Below are 23,371 nucleotides of genomic sequence, written 5' to 3'. Positions count from 1 at the left end.
CCTTGTGGCTAACAGGTGTCAACAATGAAATAAATGTCCAGAGTTATGTAGTCATCTTCTAACCATTGACCTGATGATGTATAGAGAAGGTGATTTGAGGTTTGGCTTAGTTGGCCATCATTTGGAAGAGAGGCCCCTTGGTCTAGCAAACTTTATATGACCCAGTACAGGGAAAAGCCAGGGCCAAGAAGTGGGAGTGAGTAGGCATGGGGAGGGTATAGGGGACTTTTGGGATAGCATTTGAAATGTAAAAGAAGAAAATATCTAAAAAAGAAATATATATTCCAAAAAAAGAAAATCAGTGAACAGTGTTCTAACAGCCTTCATTTCTCTAAAGAATTTTTTGGAGTTTCATGGAACCTATATATCTGAGTAGTTGTTGGGTTTTGTTTTGTTTTGTTTTGTTTTGTTTTGTTTTGTTTTGTTTTGTTTTGTTTTGTATTGTTTTCTTTTGTTTTAAAGAAAGAAACTTGAACTCACCTGAATCCAAGGGGAACTCAGAATCTCTACATTTTCATTTAAGATGTCTATAAAGGTAAGAAATTCCTGATCTTTATAATCAAAACGATTCTGGAAAACAATGGAGCAGATGACATTGCAAGGAGCACAGCCGAGAATGAAGGTGGGATCACAGGGTACACCTAAAGAATTGGGAACGATTGTAAAATGCAACTGAAATATATAAGTGTATATAAAATGATATCTCAACAGATAAAGAAACTGGTCACAATTTAAGCAAGTCTTGCCCACACATGGCCTGATAGACACAACAGTATGGACTATACCTGTGCATCATTTTTTTTTCTTTTTCCTTTTCTTTTTTTTTCTTTTTTTTTTTATTACGTATTTTCTTCAATTACATTTCCAATGCTATCCCAAAAGCCCCCCCCCCACTCCCCTACCCACCCATTCCCATTTTTTGGCCCTGGCATTTCCCTGTACTGGGGCATATAACGTTTGCCTGACCAATGGGCCTCTCTTTCCAGTGATGGCCGACTAGGTCATCTTTTGATACATATGCAGCTAGAGTCAAGAGCTCTGGGGTACTGGTTAGTTCATAATGTTGTTCCTCTGATAGGGTTGCAGATCTCTTTAGCTCCTTGGATACTTTCTCTAGCTCCTCCATTGGGGGCCCTGTGATACATCCAATAGTTGACTGTGAGCATCCACTTCTGTGTTTGCTAGGCCCCAGCCTAGTCTCACAAGGGACAGCTACATCACCGTCCTTGCAAAAAAGGCTTGCTAGTGTATGCAATGGTGTCATCGCTTGGAGGCTAATTATGGGATGGATCCCTGGATTATGGCAGTCTCTAGATGGACCATCCTTTTGTCTCAGCTCCAAACTTTGTCTCTGTAACTCCTTCCATAGGTGATTGTTTCCAATTCTAAGAATGAGCAAAGTGTCCACACTTTGGTCTTCGTTCTTCTTCAGTTTCATATGTTTTACATATTGTACCTTATATCTCGCTATACTACGTTTCTGGGTTAATATCCACTTATCAGTGAGTACATTTCATTTGAGTTCTTTTGTGATTGGGTTACCTCACTCAGGATGATGCCCTCCAGGTCCAACCATTTGCCTAGGAATTTCGTGAATTCATTCTTTTTAATAGCTGAGTAGTACTCCATTGTGTAAATGTACCACATTTTTTGTATCCATTCCTCTGTTGAGGGACATCTGGGTTCTTTCCAGCTTCTGGCTATTATAAATAAGGTTACTATGAACATAGTAGAGCATGTGTCCTTCTTACCAGTTGGGACATCTTCTGGATATATGCCCAGGAGAGGTATTGCAGGATCCTCCGGTAGTACTATGTCCAATTTTCTGAGGAACAGCCAGACTGATTTCCAGAGTGGTTGTACAAGCTTGCAATCCCACCAACAATGGAGGAGTGTTCCTCTTTCTCCACATCCTCACCAGCATCTTCTGTCACCTGAATTTTTGATCTCAGCCATTCTGACTGGTGTGAGATGGAATCTCAGGGTTGTTTTGATTTGCATTTCTCTGATGATTAAGGATATTGAACATTTTTTAAGGTGTTTCTCAGCCTTTCGGTATTCCTCGGGTGAGAATTCTTTGTTCAGCTCTGAGCCCGATCTTTTAAGGGGGCTATTTGATTTTCTGGAGTCCACCCTCTTGAGTTCTTCATATATATATTGGATATTAGACCCCTATTTGATTTAAGATAGGTAAAGATCCTTTCCCAATCTGTTGGTGGTCTTTTTGTCTTATTTACGGTGTCTTTTGCCTTGCAGAAGCTTTGCAGTTTCATGAGGTCCCATTTGTCAATCCTCGATCTTAAAGCACAAGCCATTGCTGTTCTATTCAGGAATATTTTCCCTGTGCCCATATCTTCAAGGCTTTCCCCCACTTTCTCCTCTATAAGTTTCAGTGTCTCTGGTTTTATGTGGAGTTCCTTGATCCACTTAGATTTGACCTTAGTACAAGGAGAGAGGAATGGGTCGATTCGCATTCTTCTACATGATAACCACCAGTTGTGCCAGCACCATTTGTTGAAAAGGCTGTCTTTTTTCCACTGGATGGTTTTAGCTCCCTTGTTGAAGATCAAGTGACCATAGGTGTGTGGGTTCATTTCTGGGTCTTCAATTCTATTCCATTGGTCTACTTGTCTGTCACTATACCAGTACCATGCAGTTTTTATCACAATTGTTCTGTAGTAAAGCTTTAGGTCAGGCATGGTGATTCCACCAGAGGTACTTTTATCCTTGAGTAGAGCTTTTGCTATCCTAGGTTTTTTGTTATTCCAGATGAATTTGCAGATTGCTCTTTCTAATTCGTTGAAGAATTGAGTTGGAATTTTGATGGGGATTGCATTGAATCTGAAGATTGCTTTTGTCAAGATAGCCATTTTTACAATGTGGATCCTGCCAATCCATGAGCATGGGAGATCTTTCCATCTTCTGAGATCTTCTTTAATTTCTTTCTTCAGAGACTTGAAGTTTTTATCTTACATATCTTTCACTTCCTTAGTTAGAGTCACGCCAAGATATTTTATATTATTTGTGACTATTGAGAAGGGTGTTGTTTCCCTAATTTCTTTCTCAGCCTGTTTATTCTTTGTATAGAGAAAGGCCATTGACTTGTTTGAGTTTATTTTATATCCAGCTACTTCACCGAAGCTGTTTATCAGGTTTAGGAGTTCTCTGGTAGAATTTTTAGGGTCACTTATATATACTATCATCTGCAAAAAGTGATATTTTGACTTCCTCTTTTCCAATTTGTATCCCCTTGATCTCCTTTTGTTGTCGAATTGCTCTGGCTAATACTTCAAGTACTATGTTGAAAAGGTAGGGAGAAAGTGGGCAGCCTTGTCTAGTCCCTGATTTTAGTGGGATTGCTTCCAGCTTCTCTCCATTTACTTTGATATTGGCTACTGGTTTGCTGTAGATTGCTTTTATCATGTTTAGGTATGGGCCTTGAATTCCTGATCTTTCCAGAACTTTTATCATGAATGGGTGTTGGATCTTGTCAAATGCTTTTTCTGCATCTAACGAGATGATCATGTGGTTTTTGTCTTTGTGTTTGTTTATATAATGGATTACATTGATGGATTTTCGTATATTAAACCATCCCTGCATCCCTGGAATAAAACCTACTTGGTCAGGATGGATGATTGCTTTAATGTGTTCTTGGATTCGGTTAGTGAGAATTTTATTGAGGATTTTTGCATCGATATTCATAAGAGAAATTGGTCTGAAGTTCTCTATCTTTGTTGGATCTTTCTGTGGTTTAGGTATCAGAGTAATAGTGGCTTCATAAAATGAGTTGGGTAGAGTACCTTCTACTTCTATCTTGTGAAAAAGTTTGTGCAGAACTGGAATTAGATCTTCTTTGAAGGTCTGATAGAACTCTGGACTAAACCCGTCTGGTCCTGGGCTTTTTTTGGCTGGGAGACTATTAATAACTGCTTCTATTTCTTTAGGGGATATGGGACTGTTTAGAAGGTCAACTTGATCCTGATTCAACTTCGGTGCCTGGTATCTGTCCAGAAATTTGTCCATTTCGTCCAGTTTTTCCAGTTTTGTTGAGTATAGCCTTTTGTAGAAGGATCTGATGGTGTTTTGGATTTCTTCAGGATCTGTTGTTATGTCTCCCTTTTCAGTTCTGATTTTGTTAATTAGGATTTTGTCCCTGTGCCCTCTAGTGAGTCTAGCTAAGGGTTTATCTATCTTGTTGATTTTCTCAAAGAACCAACTCCTCATTTGGTTAATTCTTTGAATAGTTCTTCTTGTTTCCACTTGGTTGATTTCACCCATGAGTTTTATTATTTACTGCCGACTACTCCTCTTGGGTGAATTTGCTTCCTTTTTTTCTAGAGCTTTTAGATGTGTTGTCAAGCTGCTAGTATGTGCTCTCTCCCGTTTCTTCTTGGAGGCACTCAGAGCTATGAGTTTCCCTCTTAGAAATGCTTTCATTGTGTCCCATAGGTTTGGGTATGTTGTGGCTTCATTTTCATTAAACTCTAAAAAGTCTTTCATTTCTTTCTTTATTCCTTCCTTGACCAATGTATCATTGAGAAGAGTGTTGTTCAGTTTCCACGTGAATGTTGGCTTTCCATTATTTATGTTGTTTTTGAAGATCTGCCTTAGGTCATAGTAGTCTGATAGGATGCATGGGATAATTTCAATATTTTTTTATCTGTTGAGGCCTGTTTTGTAACCAATTACATGGTCAATTTTGGAGAAGGTACTGTGAGGTGCTGAGAAGAAGGTATATCGTTTTGTTTTAGGATAAAATATTCTGCCGATATCTGTCAGATCCATTTGTTTCATAACTTTTGTTAGTTTCACTGTGTCCCTGTTTAGTTTCTGTTTCCACGATCTGTCCATTGATGAAAGTGGTGTGTTGAAGTCTCCCACTATTATTGTGTGAGGTGCAATGTGTGCTTTGAACTTTACTAAAGTGTCTTTAATGAATGTGGCTGCCCTTGCATTTGGAGCATAGATATTCAGAATTGAGAGTTCCTCTTAGAGGATTTTACCTTTGATGAGTATGAAGTGTCCCTTCATGTCTTTTTTGATAACTTTGGGTTGGAAGTCGATTTTATCCGGTATTAGAATGGCTACTCCAGCTTGTTTCTTCAGACCATTTGCTTGGAAAATTGTTTTCCAACCTTTCACTCTGAGGTACTGTCTGTCTTTTTCCCAGAGATGGGTTTCCTGTGAGCAGCAGAATGTTGGGTCCTGTTTGTGTAGCCAGTCTGCTAGCCTATGTCTTTTTATTGGGGAGTTGAGTCCATTGATCTTAAGAGATATTAAGGAAAAGTAATTGTTGCTTCCTTTTATTTTTGTTGTTAGAGTTGGCATTCTGTTTTTGTGGCTGTCTTCTTTTTGTTTTGTTGAGGGATTACTTTCTTGCTTGTTCTAGGGCATGATTTCCATCCTTGTATTGCTTCTTTTCTTTTATTATCCTTTGAAGGGCTGGATTCATGGAAAGATAATGTGTGAATTTGGTTTTGTTGTGGAATACTTTGGTTTCTCCATCTATGGTAATTGAGAGTTTGGCCGGGTATAGTAGCCTGTGCTGGCATTTGTGTTCTCTTAGTGTCTGTATAACATCTGTCCAGGCTCTTCTGGCTTTCATAGTCTCTGGTGAAAAGTCTGGTGTAATTCTGATAGGCCTGCCTTTATATGTTACTTGACCTTTCTCCCTTACTGCTTTTAATATTCTATCTTTATTTAGTGCATTTGTTGTTCTGATTATTATGTGTCAGGAGGAATTTCTTTTCTGGTCCAGTCTATTTGGAGTTCTGTAGGCTTCTTTTATCTTCATGGGCATGTCATTCTTTATGTTTGGGAAGTTTTCTTCTATTATTTTGTTGAAGATATTTGCTGGCCCTTTAAGTTGAAAATCTTCATTCTCATCAACTCCTATTATCTGTAGGTTTGGTCTTCTCATTGTGTCCTGGATTTCCTGGATGTTTTGAGTTAGGATCTTTTTGCATTTTGTATTTTCTTTGATTGTTGTGCCGATGTTCTCTATGGAATCTTCTGCACCTGAGATTCTCTCTTCCATCTCTTGTATTCTGTTGCTGATGCTCGCGTCTATGGTTCCAGATTTCTTTCCTAGGGTTTCTATCTCCAGCATTGCCTCACTTTCGTTTTCTTTATTGTGTCTACTTCCCTTTTTAGGTCTAGTATGGTTTTGTTCATTTCCATCACCTGTTTGGATGTGTTTTCCTGTTTTTCTATAAGGACTTCTACCTGTTTGGTTGTGTTTTCCTGCTTTTCATTAAGGACTTGTAACTCTTTAGCAGTGTTCTCCTGTATTTCTTTACGTGAGTTATTAAAGTCCTTCTTGTTGTCCTCTACCATCATCATGAGATATGCTTTTAAATCCGGGTCTAGCTTTTCGGTTGTGTTGGGGTCCCCAGGACTAGGTGGCGTGGGAGTGCTGCGTTCTGATGATGGTGAGTGGTCTTGATTTCTGTTAGTAGGATTCTTACGTTTGCCTTTCGCCATCTGGTATTCTCTGGAGCTGTGCATGATACACTCGGCGGGGTCCTGGAACTAAGATGTCTGTGCAGGGTACACTCGGCATGGTCCCGGAACTAAGATGTCTGCTGCCAATGCTCAGGCAGAGCGGTCCGGCGCCGGGCAGGTCCCTATCCTCTGGCCGGGAAAATGGTCACCTGCCTGTACAGGATACACTCGGCGGGATCCCGGAACCAAGATGTCTGCTGCTGATGCTCAGGCAAAATGCTCCCACGCCGGGCAGATCCCTATCCTCTGGCCGGGAAAATGGCCAGCTGTATGTGCAGGATACACTCGGCAAGGTCCCGGAACCAAGATGTCTGCTGCTGATGCTCAGGCAAAGTGTTCTCGCGCCGGGCAGATCCCAATCCTCAGAATTCTTATGATCGCGTTGCTGGTGTTGTGGGTATCTGGCAGTAGTCAGCCGACTGTGCGCCCTAGCTACCAGGTGCTGCTCAGAACGGAAGGGGCTTGTGCCCCTACTCAGACCGGGTTTTTGCTTCCCTGACTAATGCTGTCTCAAGTCCCGTGGGATTGGATTGGAGCAGATGCTGTGTTCCACTCACCAGAAGTCTTAAGATCGCTTGGCGGGTGTTGTGGGTAGCTGGAGGTAGTCAGACGACTGTGCGCCCTAGCTACCAGGTGCTGCTCGGACCGGAAGGGTGTGCATCATTTTTATATTTAATGTAAGTTCACTGATCTGGCCTTCTACCTAAATCATGAATTTAAGTATGCTCAGTTTTCATCTCATACCTCTATTGACTGCCCTTTTACACTAGGTGTCTACTATTTTGTAAGGGGAAAAGGACTTTGCAAGTCTTCAACAGTCCAAGGCTGTTAGACATGTCTGTTTGTGAAGCCTCTAAAACAAAACAGTAAAAAAGATGAATGAGGGTAGAAGGCAGTATGAATCTGGGAGTAGTTTGGGGATGAGTATGATCAAATGCAGTGTACAAACTTCTCAAAGAACTAATAAAAATGAAAGGGAAAAAGCATCCGCCTCCATAAAAGTGGGAGAAATTATAGGAATGTTGTGGATACTCCTGGAACTAATTATATTTGATGTTAATTCCGTTCTCCTGTGAGTGGTTGCTAACAAGGAATGAGGCAGCACTCAGGTGATTTCTTTTTTTTTTTTTTTCCATTTTTTATTAGGTATTTCGCTCATTTACATTTGCAATGCTATACCAAAAGTCCCCCATAGCCACCCACCCCCTCTCCCCTACCCACCCACTCCCCTTTTATGGCCCTGGCGTTCCCCTGTACTGGGGCATATAAAGTTTGCGTGTCCAATGGGCCTCTCTTTCGAGTGATGGCCGACTAGGCCATCTTTTGATGCATATGCAGCTAGAGTCAAGAGCTCCGGGGTACTGGTTAGTTCATAATGTTGTTCCACCTATAGGGTTGCAGATCCCTTTAGCTTCTTGGGAACTTTCTCTAGCTCCTTCATTGGGGGCCATGTGATCCATCCAATAGCCGACTGTGAGCATCCACTTCTATGTTTGCTAGGCCCAGGCATACTCTGACAAGAGACAGCTATATCAGGGTCCTTTCAGCATAATCTTGCTAGTGTATGCAATGGTGTCAGCATTTGGAAGCTGATTATGGGATGGATCCCCGGATATGCTAGTGTCTACATGGTCCATCCTTTTATCTCAGCTCCAAACTTTGTCTCTGTAACTCCTTCCAAGGGTGTTTTGTTCCCACTTCTAAGGAGGGGCATAGTGTTCACACTTCAGTCTTCATTTTTCTTGAGTTTCATGTGTTTAGGAAATTGTATCTTATATCTTGGGTATCTTAGGTTTTGGGCTAATATCCACTTATCAGTGAGTACATATTGTGTGAGTTCCTTTGTGAATGTGTTACCTCACTCAGGATGATGCCCTCCAGGTCCATCCATTTGGCTAGGAATTTCATAAATTCATTCTTTTTAATAGCTGAGTAGTACTCCATTGTGTAGATGTACCACATTTTCTGTATCCATTCCTCTGTTGAGGGGCATCTGGGTTCCTTCCAGCTTCTGGCTATTATAAATAAGGCTGCTATGAACATAGTGGAGCATGTGTCCTTCTTACCAGTTGGGGCATCTTCTGGATATATGCCCAGGAGAGGTATTGCTGGATCCTCCGGTAGTACTATATCCAGTTTTCTGAGGAACCGCCAGACTGATTTCCATAGTGGTTGTACAAGCCTGCAATCCCACCAACAATGGAGGAGTGTTCCTCTTTCTCCACATCCACGCCAGCATCTGCTGTCACCTGAATTTTTGATCTTAGCCATTCTGACTGGTGTGAGGTGGAATCTCAGGGTTGTTTTGATTTGCATTTCCCTGATGATTAAGGATGTTGAGCATTTTTTCAGGTGCTTCTCTGCCATTCGGTATTCCTCAGGTGAGAATTCTTTGTTCAGTTCTGAGCCCCATTTTTTAATGGGGTTATTTGATTTTCTGAAGTCCACCTTCTTGAGTTCTTTATATATGTTGGATATTAGTCCCCTATCTGATTTAGGATAGGTAAACATCCTTTCCCAATCTGTTGGTGGTCTTTTTGTCTTATTGACGGTGTCTTTTGCCTTGCAGAAACTTTGGAGTTTCATTAGGTCCCATTTGTCAATTCTCGATCTTACAGAGCAAGCCATTGCTGTTCTGTTCAGGAATTTTCCCCCTGTACCCATATCTTCAAGGCTTTTCCCCACTTTCTCCTCTATAAGTTTCAGTGTCTCTGGTTTTATGTGAAGTTCCTTGATCCACTTAGATTTGACCTTAGTACAAGGAGATAAGTATGGATCGATTCGCATTCTTCTACATGATAACAACCAGTTGTGCCAGCACCAATTGTTGAAAATGCTGTCTTTCTTCCACTGGATGGTTTTAGCTCCCTTGTCGAAGATCAAGTGACCATAGGTGTGTGGGTTCATTTCTGGGTCTTCAATTCTATTCCATTGGTCTACTTGTCTGTCTCTATACCAGTACCATGCAGTTTTTATCACAATTGCCCTGTAGTAAAGCTTTAGGTCAGGCATGGTGATTCCACCAGAGGTTCTTTTATCCTTGAGAAGAGTTTTTGCTATCCTAGGTCTTTTGTTATTCCAGATGAATTTGCAAATTGCTCCTTCTAATTCGTTGAAGAATTGAGTTGGAATTTTGATGGGGATTGCATTGAATCTGTAGATTGCTTTTGGCAAGATAGCCATTTTTACAATGTTGATCCTGCCAATCCATGAGCATGGGAGATCTTTCCATCTTCTGAGATCTTCTTTAATTTCTTTCTTCAGAGACTTGAAGTTTTTATCATACAGATCTTTTACTTCCTTAGTTAGAGTCACGCCGAGATATTTTATATTATTTTTGACTATCGAGAAGGGTGTTGTTTCCCTAATTTCTTTCTCAGCCTGTTTATTCTTTGTGTAGAGAAAGGCCATTGACTTGTTTGAGTTAATTTTATATCCAGCTACTTCACCAAAGCTGTTTATCAGGTTTAGGAGTTCTCTGGTGGAATTTTTAGGGTCACTTATATATACTATCATATCATCTGCAAAAAGTGATATTTTGACTTCCTCTTTTCCAATTTGTATCCCCTTGATCTCCTTTTGTTGTCGAATTGCTCTGGATAATACTTCAAGTACTATGTTGAAAAGGTAGGGAGAAAGTGGGCAACCTTGTCTAGTCCCTGATTTTAGTGGGATTGCTTCCAGCTTCTCTCCATTTACTTTGATGTTGGCTACTGGTTTGCTGTAGATTGCTTTTATTATGTTTAGGTATGGGCCTTGAATTCCTGATCTTTCCAAAACTTTTATCATGAATGGGTGTTGGATCTTGTCAAATGCTTTTTCTGCATCTAACGAGATGATCATGTGGTTTTTGTCTTTGAGTTTGTTTATATAATGGATTACATTGATGGATTTTCGTATATTAAACCATCCCTGCATCCCTGGAATAAAACCTACTTGGTCAGGATGGATGATTTCTTTAATGTGTTCTTGGATTCGGTTAGCGAGAATTTTATTAAGGATTTTTGCATCGATATTCATAAGAGAAATTGGTCTGAAGTTCTCTATCTTTGTTGGATCTTTCTGTGGTTTAGGTATCAGAGTAATAGTGGCTTCATAAAATGAGTTGGGTAGAGTACCTTCTACTTCTATCTTGTGAAATAGTTTGTGCAGAACTGGAATTAGATCTTCTTTGAATGTCTGATAGAACTCTGCACTAAACCCATCTGGTCCTGGGCTTTTTTTGGCTGGGAGACTATTAATAACTGCTTCTATTTCTTTAGGGGATATGGGACTGTTTAGAAGGTCAACTTGATCCTGATTCAACTTTGGTACCTGGTATCTGTCCAGAAATTTGTCCATTTCGTCCAGGTTTTCCAGTTTTGTTGAGTATAAGCTTTTGTAGAAGGATCTGATGGTGTTTTGGATTTCTTCAGGATCTGTTGTTATGTCTCCCTTTTCATTTCTGATTTTGTTGATTAGGATTTTGTCCCTTTGCCCTCTAGTGAGTCTAGGTAAGGGCTTATCTATCTTGTTGATTTTCTCAAAGAACCAACTCCTCGTTTGGTTAATTCTTTGAATAGTTCTTCTTGTTTCCACTTGGTTAATTTCACCCCTGAGTTTGATTATTTCCTGCCGTCTACTCCTCTTGGGTGAATTTGCTTCCTTTTTTTCTAGAGCTTTTAGATGTGTTGTCAAGCTGCTAGTATGTGCTCTCTCCCGTTTCTTCTTGGAGGTACTCAGAGCTATGAGTTTCCCTCTTAGAAATGCTTTCATTGTGTCCCAAAGGTTTGGGTACGTTGTGGCTTCATTTTCATTAAACTCTAAAAAGTCTTTAATTTCTTTCTTTTTTTTTTTTTTTTTTTATGTTCATAGCACCTTTACTTATTTTTTTTCCATTTTTTATTAGGTATTTAACTCATTTACATTTCCAATGCTATACCAAAAGTCCCCCATATCCACCCACCCCCACTCCCCTGCCCACCCACTCCCCCTTTTTGGCCCTGGGATTCCCCTGTACTGGGGCATATAAAGTTTGCAAGTCCAATGGGCCTCTCTTTCCAGTGATGGCCGACTAGGCCATCTTTTGATATATATGCAGCTAGAGTCAAGAGCTCCGGGGTACTGGTTAGCTCATAATGTTGTTCCACCTATAGGGTTGCAGATCCCTTTAGCTCCTTGGCTACTTTCTCTAGCTCCTCCATTGGGAGCCCTATGATCCATCCATTAGCTGACTGTGAGCATCCACTTCTGTGTTTGCTGGGCCCCGGCATAGTCTCACAAGAGACAGCTACATCTGCGTCCTTTCAATAAAATCTTGCTAGTGTATGCAATGGTGTCAGCGTTTGGATGCTGATTATGGGGTGGATCCCTGGCTATGGCAGTCTCTACATGGTCCATCCTTTCATCTCAGCTCCAAACTCCATCTCTGTAACTCCTTCCATGGGTGTTTTGTTCCCAAATCTAAGGAGGGGCATAGTGTCCACACTTCAGTCTTCATTCTCCTTGAGTTTCATGTGTTTAGCAAATTATATCTTATATCTTGGGTATCCTAGGTTTGGGGCTAATATCCACTTATCAGTGAATACATATTGTGTGAGTTTCTTTGTGAATGTGTTACCTCACTCAGGATGATGCCCTCCAGGTCCATCCATTTGGCTAGGAATTTCATAAATTCATTCTTTTTAATAGCTGAGTAGTACTCCATTGTGTAGATGTACCACATTTTCTGTATCCATTCCTCTGTTGAGGGGCATCTAGGTTCTTTCCAGCTTCTGGCTATTATAAATAAGGCTGCTATGAACATAGTGGAGCATGTGTCCTTCTTACCTGTTGGGGCATCTTCTGGATATATGCCCAGGAGAGGTATTGCTGGATCCTCCGGTAGTACTATGTCCAGTTTTCTGAGGAACCGCCAGACTGATTTCCAGAGTGGTTGTACAAGCCTGCACTCCCACCAACAATGGAGGAGTGTTCCTCTTTCTCCACATCCTCGCCAGCATCTGCTGTCACCTGAATTTTTGATCTTAGCCATTCTGACTGGTGTGAGGTGGAATCTCAGGGTTGTTTTGATTTGCATTTCCCTGATGATTAAGGATGTTGAACATTTTTTCAAGTGCTTCTCTGCCATTCGGTATTCCTCAGGTGAGAATTCTTTGTTCAGTTCTGAGCCCCATTTTTTAATGGGGTTATTTGATTTTCTGAAGTCCACCTTCTTGAGTTCTTTATATATGTTGGATATTAGTCCCCTATCTGATTTAGGATAGGTAAAGATCCTTTCCCAATCTGTTGGTGGTCTTTTTGTCTTATTGACGGTGTCTTTTGCCTTGCAGAAACTTTGGAGTTTCATTAGGTCCCATTTGTCGATTCTCGATCTTACAGCACAAGCCATTGCTGTTCTGTTCAGGAATTTTTCCCCTGTGCCCATATCTTCAAGGCTTTTCCCCACTTTCTCCTCTATAAGTTTCAGTGTCTCTGGTTTTATGTGAAGTTCCTTGATCCACTTAGATTTGACCTTAGTACAAGGAGATAAGTATGGATCGATTCGCATTCTTCTACACGATAACAACCAGTTGTGCCAGCACCAATTGTTGAAAATGCTGTCTTTCTTCCACTGGATGGTTTTAGCTCCCTTGTCGAAGATCAAGTGACCATAGGTGTGTGGGTTCATTTCTGGGTCTTCAATTCTATTCCATTGGTCTACTTGTCTGTCTCTATACCAGTACCATGCAGTTTTTATCACAATTGCTCTGTAGTAAAGCTTTAGGTCTGGCATGGTGATTGCGCCAGAAGTTCTTTTATCCTTGAGAAGACTTTTTGCTATCCTAGGTTTTTTGTTATTCCATACAAATTTGCAAATTGCTCCTTCCAATTCGTTGAAGAATTGAGTTGGAATTTTGATGGGGATTGCATTGAATCTGTAGATTGCTTTTGGCAAGATAGCCATTTTTACAATGTTGATCCTGCCAATCCATGAGCATGGGAGATCTTTCCATCTTCTGAGATCTTCTTTAATTTCTTTCTTCAGAGATTTGAAGTTTTTATCATACAGATCTTTCACCTCCTTAGTTAGAGTCACGCCAAGATATTTTATATTATTTGTGACTATTGAGAAGGGTGTTGTTTCCCTAATTTCTTTCTCAGCCTGTTTATTCTTTGTATAGAGAAAGGCCATTGACTTGTTTGAGTTTATTTTATATCCAGCTACTTCACCGAAGCTGTTTATCAGGTTTAGGAGTTCTCTGGTAGAATTTTTAGGGTCACTTATATATACTATCATATCATCTGCAAAAAGTGATATTTTGACTTCCTCTTTTCCAATTTGTATCCCCTTGATCTCCTTTTGTTGTCGAATTGCTCTGGCTAATACTTCAAGTACTATGTTGAAAAGGTAGGGAGAAAGTGGGCAGCCTTGTCTAGTCCCTGATTTTAGTGGGATTGCTTCCAGCTTCTCTCCATTTACTTTGATGTTGGCTACTGGTTTGCTGTAGATTGCTTTTATCATGTTTAGGTATGGGCCTTGAATTCCTGATCTTTCCAAAACTTTTATCATGAATGGGTGTTGGATCTTGTCAAATGCTTTTTCTGCATCTAACGAGATGATCATGTGGTTTTTGTCTTTGAGTTTGTTTATATAATGGATTACATTGATGGATTTTCGTATATTAAACCATCCCTGCATCCCTGGAATAAAACCTACTTGGTCAGGATGGATGATTGCTTTAATGTGTTCTTGGATTCGGTTAGCGAGAATTTTATTGAGGATTTTTGCATCGATATTCATAAGAGAAATTGGTCTGAAGTTCTCTATCTTTGTTGGATCTTTCTGTGGTTTAGGTATCAGAGTAATAGTGGCTTCATAAAATGAGTTGGGTAGAGTACCTTCTACTTCTATTTTGTGAAATAGTTTGTGCAGAATTGGAATTAGATCTTCTTTGAAGGTCTGATAGAACTCTGCACTAAACCCATCTGGTCCTGGGCTTTTTTTGGTTGGGAGACTATTAATAACTGCTTCTATTTCTTTAGGTGATATGGGACTGTTTAGATGGTCAACTTGATCCTGATTCAACTTTGGTACCTGGTATCTGTCCAGAAATTTGTCCATTTCGTCCAGGTTTTCCAGTTTTGTTGAGTATAGCCTTTTGTAGAAGGATCTGATGGTGTTTTGGATTTCTTCAGGATCTGTTGTTATGTCTCCCTTTTCATTTCTGATTTTGTTGATTAGGATTTTGTCCCTTTGCCCTCTAGTGAGTCTAGGTAAGGGCTTATCTATCTTGTTGATTTTCTCAAAGAACCAACTCCTCGTTTGGTTAATTCTTTGAATAGTTCTTCTTGTTTCCACTTGGTTGATTTCACCCCTGAGTTTGATTATTTCCTGCCGTCTACTCCTCTTGGGTGAATTTGCTTCCTTTTTTTCTAGGGCTTTTAGATGTGTTGTCAAGCTGCTAGTATGTGCTGTCTCCCGTTTCTTCTTGGAGGCACTCAGCGCTATGAGTTTCCCTCTTAGAAATGCTTTCATTGTGTCCCATAGGTTTGGGTACGTTGTGGCTTCATTTTCATTAAACTCTAAAAAGTCTTTAATTTCTTTCTTTATTCCTTCCTTGACCAAGGTATCATTGAGAAGAGTGTTATTCAGTTTCCACGTGAATGTTGGCTTTCCATTATTTATGTTGTTATTGAAGATCAGTCTTAGGCCATGGTGGTCTGATAGGATACATGGGACAATTTCAATATTTTTGTATCTATTGAGGCCTGTTTTGTGACCAATTATATGGTCAATTTTTGAGAAGGTCCCGTGAGGTGCTGAGAAGAAGGTATATCCTTTTGTTTTAGGATAAAATGTTCTGTAGATATCTGTCAGGTCCATTTGTTTCATAACTTCTGTTAGTTTCACTGTGTCCCTGTTTAGTTTCTGTTTCCACGATCTGTCCTTTGAAGAAAGTGGTGTGTTGAAGTCTCCCACTATTATTGTGTGAGGTGCAATGTATGCTTTGAGCTTTACTAAAGTGTCTCTAATGAATGTGGCTGCCCTTGCATTTGGTGCGTAGATATTCAGAATTGAGAGTTCCTCTTGGAGGATTTTACCTTTAATGAGTATGAAGTGTCCCTCCTTGTCTTTTTTGATAACTTTGGGTTGGAAGTCGATTTTATCCGATATTAAAATGGCTACTCCAGCTTGTTTCTTCAGTCCATTTGCTTGGAAAATTGTTTTCCAGCCTTTCACTCTGAGGTAGTGTCTGTCTTTTTCCCTGAGATGGGTTTCCTGTAAGCAGCAGAATGTTGGGTCCTGTTTGTGTAGCCAGTCTGTTAGTCTATGTCTTTTTATTGGGGAATTGAGTCCATTGATATTAAGAGATATTAAGGAAAAGTAATTGTTGCTCCCTTTTATTTTTGTTGTTAGAGTTGGCATTCTGTTCTTGTGGCTGTCTTCTTTTTGGTTTGTTGAATAATTACTTTCTTGGTTGTTCTAGGGCGTGATTTCCGTCCTTGTATTGGTTTTTTCTATTATTATCCTTTGAAGGGCTGGATTCGTGGAGAGATAATGGGTGAATTTAGTTTTGTTGTGGAATACTTTGGTTTCTCCATCTATGGTAATTGAGAGTTTGGCTGGGTATAGTAGCCTGGGCTGGCATTTGTGTTCTCTTAGTGTCTGTATAACATCTGTCCAGGCTCTTCTGGCTTTCATAGTCTCTGGTGAAAAATCTGGTGTAATTCTGATAGGCTTGCCTTTATATGTTACTTGACCTTTTTCCCTTACTGCTTTTAGTATTCTATCTTTATTTGGTGCATTTGGTGTTCTGATTATTATGTGTCGGGAGGAATTTCTTTTCTGGTCCAGTCTATTTGGAGTTCTGTAGGCTTCTTGTATGTTCATGGGCATCTCTTTCTTTAGATTTGGGAAGTTTTCTTCAATAATTTTGTTGAAGATGTTTGCTGGTCCTTTGAGTTGAAAATCTTCATTCTCATCCACTCCTATTATCTGTAGGTTTGGTCTTCTCATTGTGTCCTGGATTTCCTGGATGTTTTGAGTTAGGATCTTTTTGCATTTTCCATTTTCTTTGATTGTTGTGCCGATGTTCTCTATGGAGTCTTCTGCACCTGAGATTCTCTCTTCCATCCCTTGTATTCTGTTGCTGATGCTGGCATCTATGGTTCCAGATTTCTTTCCTAGGGTTTCTATCTCCAGCGTCGCCTCACTTTGGGTTTTCTTTATTGTGTCTACTTCCCTTTTTAGGTCTAGTATGGTTTTGTTCATTTCCATCACCTGTTTGGATGTGTTTTCCTGTTTTTCTATAAGGACTTCTACCTGTTTGGTTGTGTTTTCCTGTTTTTCTTTAAGGACTTGTAACTCTTTAGCAGTGTTTTCCTGTTTTTCTTTAAGGACTTGTAACTCTTTAGCAGTGTTTTCCTGTATTTCTTTAAGTGAGTTATTGAATTCCTTCTTTATGTCCTCTACCATCATCATGAGATATGCTTTTAAATCCAGGTCTACCTTTTCAGGTGGGTTAGGGTGTCCTGGATTGGGCGAAGTGGGCGTTCTGGGTTCTGATAATGGTGAGTGGTCCTGGCTTCTGTTAGTAGGATTCTTACGTTTACCTTTCGCCATCTGGCAATCTCTGGAGTTAGTTGTTATAGTTGTCTTTGTTAAGAGATTGTTCCTCTGTTGATTTTGTTACCCTCTATCAGCAGGCGTGGGAGACAAGCTCTCTTCTCTGAGTTTCAGTGGTCAGAGCAGTCTCTGTAGGCAAGCTCTCCTCTTTCAGGGAAGGTGTACAGTTATCTGGTGTTTGGACCTCCTCCTGGCTGAAGGTGAAGGCCCAAAACAGGATCTTTCCCAGGAGCTGTGTTGCTTTGGCCAGGAAGGTGGCCAGTTGTCTGGAGTCGAAGATGTCGCCGCCTGAGAAGCTCTGTGGCTCTTGTCCGGAAGGAGGCCGGCCGTCTGGAGCTGAGGATGGCGTTGCCTCAGAAGCTCTGTGGCTCTTGCCGGGAAGGTGGCTGGTTGTCTGGAGCTGAAGATGGCGCCACCCAGAAGCTCTGCGACTCTCGCCCATCCCAGAAACGGCTGGCACTCTGTATTCCACACGGTCACCTGTGCAGCCTGCCCTCCGCGGAGTCCCGGAGCCAAGAAGGCTCCCGCCGGCGCCTGTGCCACAAACCTCTCAGGCCGGGCAGACCCCCGTGCTCTCACCAGGAAGGTGGCCGGCTGTCTGGAGCTGAAGATGGCGCCGCCCAGAAGCTCTGCGACTCTCGCCCGTCCCAGAAACGGCTGGCACTCTGTATTCCACACGGTCACCCGTGCAGCCTGCCCTCCGCGGAGTCCCGGAGCCAAGAAGGCTCCCGCCAGCGCCTGTGCCACAAACCTCTCAGGCCTGGCAGACCCCCGTGCTCTCACCAGGAAGGTGGCCGGCTATCTGGAGCTGAAGATGGCGCCGCCCAGAAGCTCTGCGACTCTCGCCCGTCCCAGAAACGGCTGGCACTCTGTATTCCACACGGTCACCCGTGCAGCCTGCCCTCCGCGGAGTCCCGGAGCCAAGAAGGCTCCCGCCGGCACCTGTGCCACAAACCTCTCAGGCCGGGCAGACCCCTGTGCTCTCACCAGGAAGGTGGCCGGCTGTCTGGAGCTGAAGATGGCGCCGCCCAGAAGCTCTGCGACTCTCGCCCGTCCCCGAAACGGCTGGCACTCTGTATTCCACACGGTCACCCGTGCAGCCTGCCCTCCGCGGAGTCCCGGAGCCAAGAAGGCTCCCGCCAGCGCCTGTGCCACAAACCTCTCAGGCCTGGCAGACCCCCGTGCTCTCACCAGGAAGGTGGCCGGCTATCTCTCAGGTGATTTCTTGTAGACATACTTCCCACTTTAATTTGTAAAATAAAGGAGAGCTGATGATTGGGCAGATAAAAGGGAAGGTGGAGTGGAAGGTAGGTAGAGAAAAGAAGGAGAAAACAGAAGAGGGAAAGGATGCAGAGGAGGAGGAAGAAGAAGAAAAGCAGAATAACTGCAAGTTCTAAGGGGTCTCATAAGCTGTAGAAGATAGTAGTATAGCGGTAGATCTGCCCAATCTAGGCACACAGCATATAATCATTTTAACTGTATTGTTTTCTCATTGCCGGGGTATATTGGGAGGAGATTTACTGCAACAGGAAATACTTATATGTAGCAGTTAAAAGATTCATGTCTTTAGCCAGTAGAATACAATGAATACAGATTGTATCAAGTTCATGTATTGGGAAAACTAACATGAAACTGCAATACATCCATGTTATATGACATGAAAATTGTATAAATAAGCATAAAATGTAAAATTGATTTACTAGAGCAAAATTAAGATGGAAACCTTTGTTATTTCCCCAGCCCTCAAAACTTTTTGGGCAATTCCTTCATCTACCCCATACCCTGAGCAGACACTTCATGATTTCGGTCACCATAAAACATTTTCCTTGCACTTTACTGTAATTCTACAGTAAATAATCATTTGTGTTCCCTGACTTGTTTAGAATGATTGGAGGAACAACCATGCTGTTGTATGTATTGGTCATTTGCTGTTTTATTACTAAGTCTAGTTGCATCGTATAAACATACTACAATTTGTGTATCCATTCTCCTAATGATGGGCATTTGTGTTCTTTCCATTTGGGGCTATAATAAATAAGATTGTGATGGACATTCTTGTGTAAAGCACTGTGAGAAGGTATGTGTTTATTTCTTCTGGGTAAGTACCTGAAAATAAAATTGCTTATCAAAAGATAAAAAAAATAAAAATAAAAAAATAAAAAATAAAAAAGAAATTAAAAAAAAAAGAAATACTTCCTCAAAAGAAAGCAAAAAGGGTAAGAAATAGATAAAGTTTTAATTCTTTCTTCTATGTCTAAAAGCCCGCTATTATTTTCCCCCCTTTTTTTATTAGGTATTTTCCTCATTTACATTTCGAATGCTATACCAAAAGTCCCCCATACCCTCCCCCCCACTCCCCTACCCACCGACTCCCACCTTTTGGCCCTGGCGTTCCCCTGTACTGGCGCATATAAAGTTTTCAAGTCCAATGGGCCTCTCTTTCCAGTGATGGCCCCCTTTTAAAATGTCTAAATGAACTAAATGTCTGAGGTGCTTAATATTGATTATCAATGTGACAGGCTCTCATATCACCAGTAACAGGAGCTTCTGGACATGTCAGTGGAGTGAGAAGACCCATCTCATTGGTTAGCACCACTCCATAGGCTTAGGTGTTAGACTGCATAAACTGAAGGGAGTTGGCCAAGCAGGGGCATTTTTTCATTATTGTACTTCATATTTATTTATTTTTACAAATTATTTTGCTTATTTACATTCCAAATATTACTCCCCTTCCCATCCTCTCTCCCAAAGTTCTTCACTCCATCCCCACATCCCCTTTGCCTCTAAGATGGTGCCCCCCTACCCATCTACCCTTCCCTCATATATACCCACCCAACCCAACTTCACCCCCCTCAGCATCCCCCTTCCCTCAAGCATCAAGTCTCTACAGGTTTAAGCCTATCCTCTCCCACTGAGGCCAGACAAGACAGTCCTCTGCTAAATAAGTACCAGGAACCATGGAGTAACCAGGAGCAATTCAAGTTCCCTTCAGTGAAATTCTATCATGATAAATCTATAACCAAAAACTATAACCCCAAATTTTCCCTCTTCAGATGCTTTTCTTGGGTGTTTTATTACAGCAACAGAAGTAACTAACATGTCCATCATTCCTTAACATTATTACATTTTAACATCCGTGTATTCTTTGAGGAGGACTCTATAATCAAATCACTAAGGCACTTAGAAAACTCAAAACCTAAAATAAAAATAACTTGAATCAAAAGTACTTCGAATAAATACTGGGACATTAGATAATAAGAAACTGAGTCATTCGAATTTCATGTGCTTGAAACACTATAGCATTGCTGGAAATATATCAATAAATATTTTGTTATGTCAAAAAACAAAGTAAACTTTCCTTAAGAAGCATGGATTTATGTGTGACTCAGAAAAGAAATCTGATTTTTTTTCTCTTCTATCACTTAATGTGAATGGCAGCATTTAAAAATAAGGTCATGTTTCATTGTGACAAGTACTTCAAAATCTTTGTAGGGAAAGAAAACAATTATTGCTTTAAATTTGTAATCCCTAATACATCAAATAAAGGGAAATGAGATAAATAAATGAAGATGGAGCCAATAATCAAGCCTAGTTATATACATCACTGATAATTGAACATTAACATTAAACTCATGTAATAACATGTTTATTCAAAAATATAAATCAATAGCATAAAATTAAGTAGTTTATTCTATCTTTTATAAATTATGCTATTCTTTCTAAAGATCATGAACTGATGAATCTTTATTAAGATAAAGCCAAATAAAACATGTGTTACACAGCAACATTCTGTCAGAATTTTTTGCATGGATATAACATATGTCAGTTGTAAAATATAGCCCAATTAAAGACAATTCCACTATACAGTTATTTTCTTTTTTTTTTTTTTTTTTTTTTTTGGTTTTTCGAGACAGGGTTTCTCTGTATAGCCCCGGCTGTCCTGGAACTCACTCTGTAGACCAGGCTGGCCTCGAACTCAAGAGATCCACCTGCCTCTGCCTCCCGAGTGCTGGGATTAAAGGCGTGCGCCACCACACCCGGCTAGGTTTTTCTTTTTTTTTTTTTTTTGGTTCAGTTATTTTCTATATGAGTGATGCTGTGATTACATGCAAGATGTTTGCTAGTGAACTTAATATTTATACTTATAGAAATTATTGTCCTTAAATAGTCAGAAAATAAGCTCAGAACAAAAATCATATAATCATTTCGTTATTTGCAAACAAAACAGTTGGAAAAGATTGACATTAAATGATGGCTTAGACTCTCTATAACAGACACAATCCCACCATAAGACAAGCATCACAGATATATAAGCTCTCTTATTTTCTCTACAAATCGCACTTTCCATGTGAAGAATGAGGTTTAACATGGAATGAAAGCTCTAGTCAGCCTCAAAATTTCTGGAAGATCTCATAAAATGAGAGAAGTCTAAGATGAGTGACACCCACCTTTGGTTTTCCTCAATTCATCCACAAGACAGCGAGCCTCCTCTTGAACTCGGTCCTCAATGCTCCTCTTCCCCATCCCAAAATTTCGCAGAGTCATGAGTGAGAAGCGTCTCATCTCTTTCCAGGTCCTCCCACTGCTGAAAACAACCCCTAAAAGGAAGAGAAGAAATGTATAGGGAGTTCTCAGAAAAGGAAGCGGGCTGATGGTTGTCTGCCATACAAAAATCCTAGATGGGATTGAACAAGTTTCAAGTATGCTTTCCATCCTCATATTTCCTATGACCACAATACAACATGAACACATAGGTGCATAGGCACAACGGATTCATGGACACTTAGGCACATGGACATATTGGTACATGGACATTTACCACATCTTCTGATAAACTTGTCAGCCACTGGAAAGGTTCCTCTTCCAGCAAACTCCTCCCCATGATCAATCAAGGCTTCTTTCACAGCTTTATATCCATGTAACACCACAGCAGGCTTTTTGCCCAAGTACAGAGTAAACACAGGGCCATAGACTTTTGAAAACTTAAAAGCAGAAAACAAACAAACAAACAAAGAGATTAAAATGTGGTATGAAGATGTCAATATGTGACAGGAAACATCTGCCAGAAGACAAAGTAGGCTGTCCAGAGACGTTCCCAACTCTGTCTCTTTACTGCAAACACAATTTTTATGGTGAACCCTAGCACAGCAGCAGAATACAGGCTGCATCTCCTCTTCCTACTCTTCATGCCTCTCATGGATTCCAGAGACTACCCCAGTCTTGGCATCCCTCACCATGCCTCTGCTGTTTCCCAGTCCCCAACTCAAGCACAGGACATGCCTTCCAGGAGATTGGGTAGGCTTCCCTACTCTCTACTATCCAGACATAATACTCAGGGTCTTACCTATCACAATAACAGACACTCTCTCCCTTACCTCCCTTTCCCAGGCCTCCAACACCAGCATGCACTCTCCCTAAGTCCAACAGATTAGCAAGCTGGAAAATCAGGCAACACATAACAAAAATCTCTCCAGTAAAATTCCACAGTAGAATCAGAAACCAAGGAACAAAACATTCACCCAGCCAAAACAAGCTCAGAAATTCACACCTAGACCTATAATCACCCCAAATTCAGATAGCTATGTGCCCTGTAAGAATGCAATCTATTACAGCTAAGCCAAAATGTCTTCACAGAAGCCCAGTTATCCTACTACAAAAGGACCTCAGTATTCCAGCATAGCTGAAGCATACACATAAATAAATAAATAAATAAATAAATAAATAAGTAAGTAAATAAAATAAAGATGATGAAGATCCTTAGAGAGAAATAAAGCATTTAAGAAAATCCAGGGGAACAAAAACAAAAACAAAAAATAATGGGAGGAAATGAATAAATCCCTCAAAGCAAGAAAGGAAACACAAACCATTGGAGAAAATCAATACACATAAAGAAAGCCAAGAAAAAACAGAAACCAAACAAGGTAAAGTTAAAAAGATGTTTGAGAATTGAAAATGAAAATCAAAAATAAAGGAAACACACACTGAAGGAAATCTAGAAACAAAAATTTTAGAATTGCAAACAGGAACTGCAGAGGTAAGCTTCACAAACAGAATATAAGAGATGACACAGAGAATCTCAGGCATTGAAGATACAATAGAAGAAATGATTACATTGGTCAAAGTAAATGAAAAATCTAAAAAAAGAAAAAGAAATTCCTGACAGAAAAAAAAATCCAGAAAATCTATGAAAAGTTCAACTCTAAAATAAAAGAATAAAGGGAGGAGAATAATCCCAACTGAAAGGCCCAGAAAATATTTTCAACAAAATCAGAAAAAAAA

General features: G+C 40.5%; 1 protein-coding gene across 1 annotated transcript in view; it reads right to left on the bottom strand.

Annotated features, from left to right (window-relative positions):
* Cyp2c66 (cytochrome P450, family 2, subfamily c, polypeptide 66) overlaps positions 1 to 23,371 on the bottom strand; it is a 72,859-nt gene that overhangs the window by 22,792 nt on the left and 26,696 nt on the right. Inside the window, exons 2-4 of the mRNA NM_001011707.1 lie at positions 21,912 to 22,074; positions 21,541 to 21,690; positions 481 to 641 (exon numbers count right to left, since the gene is read on the bottom strand). Coding sequence (NP_001011707.1) covers positions 481 to 641; positions 21,541 to 21,690; positions 21,912 to 22,074 — 474 coding nt within the window. The remainder of the gene's footprint in view (positions 1 to 480; positions 642 to 21,540; positions 21,691 to 21,911; positions 22,075 to 23,371) is intronic.

Source organism: Mus musculus, chromosome 19 (assembly GCF_000001635.26).
Source record: "Mus musculus strain C57BL/6J chromosome 19, GRCm38.p6 C57BL/6J".
NCBI classification, from domain to species: Eukaryota; Metazoa; Chordata; class Mammalia; order Rodentia; family Muridae; genus Mus; species Mus musculus.
The sequence above is the reverse complement of the archived record's forward strand: the minus strand, read 5'-3'. Positions and strand labels throughout refer to the sequence as shown.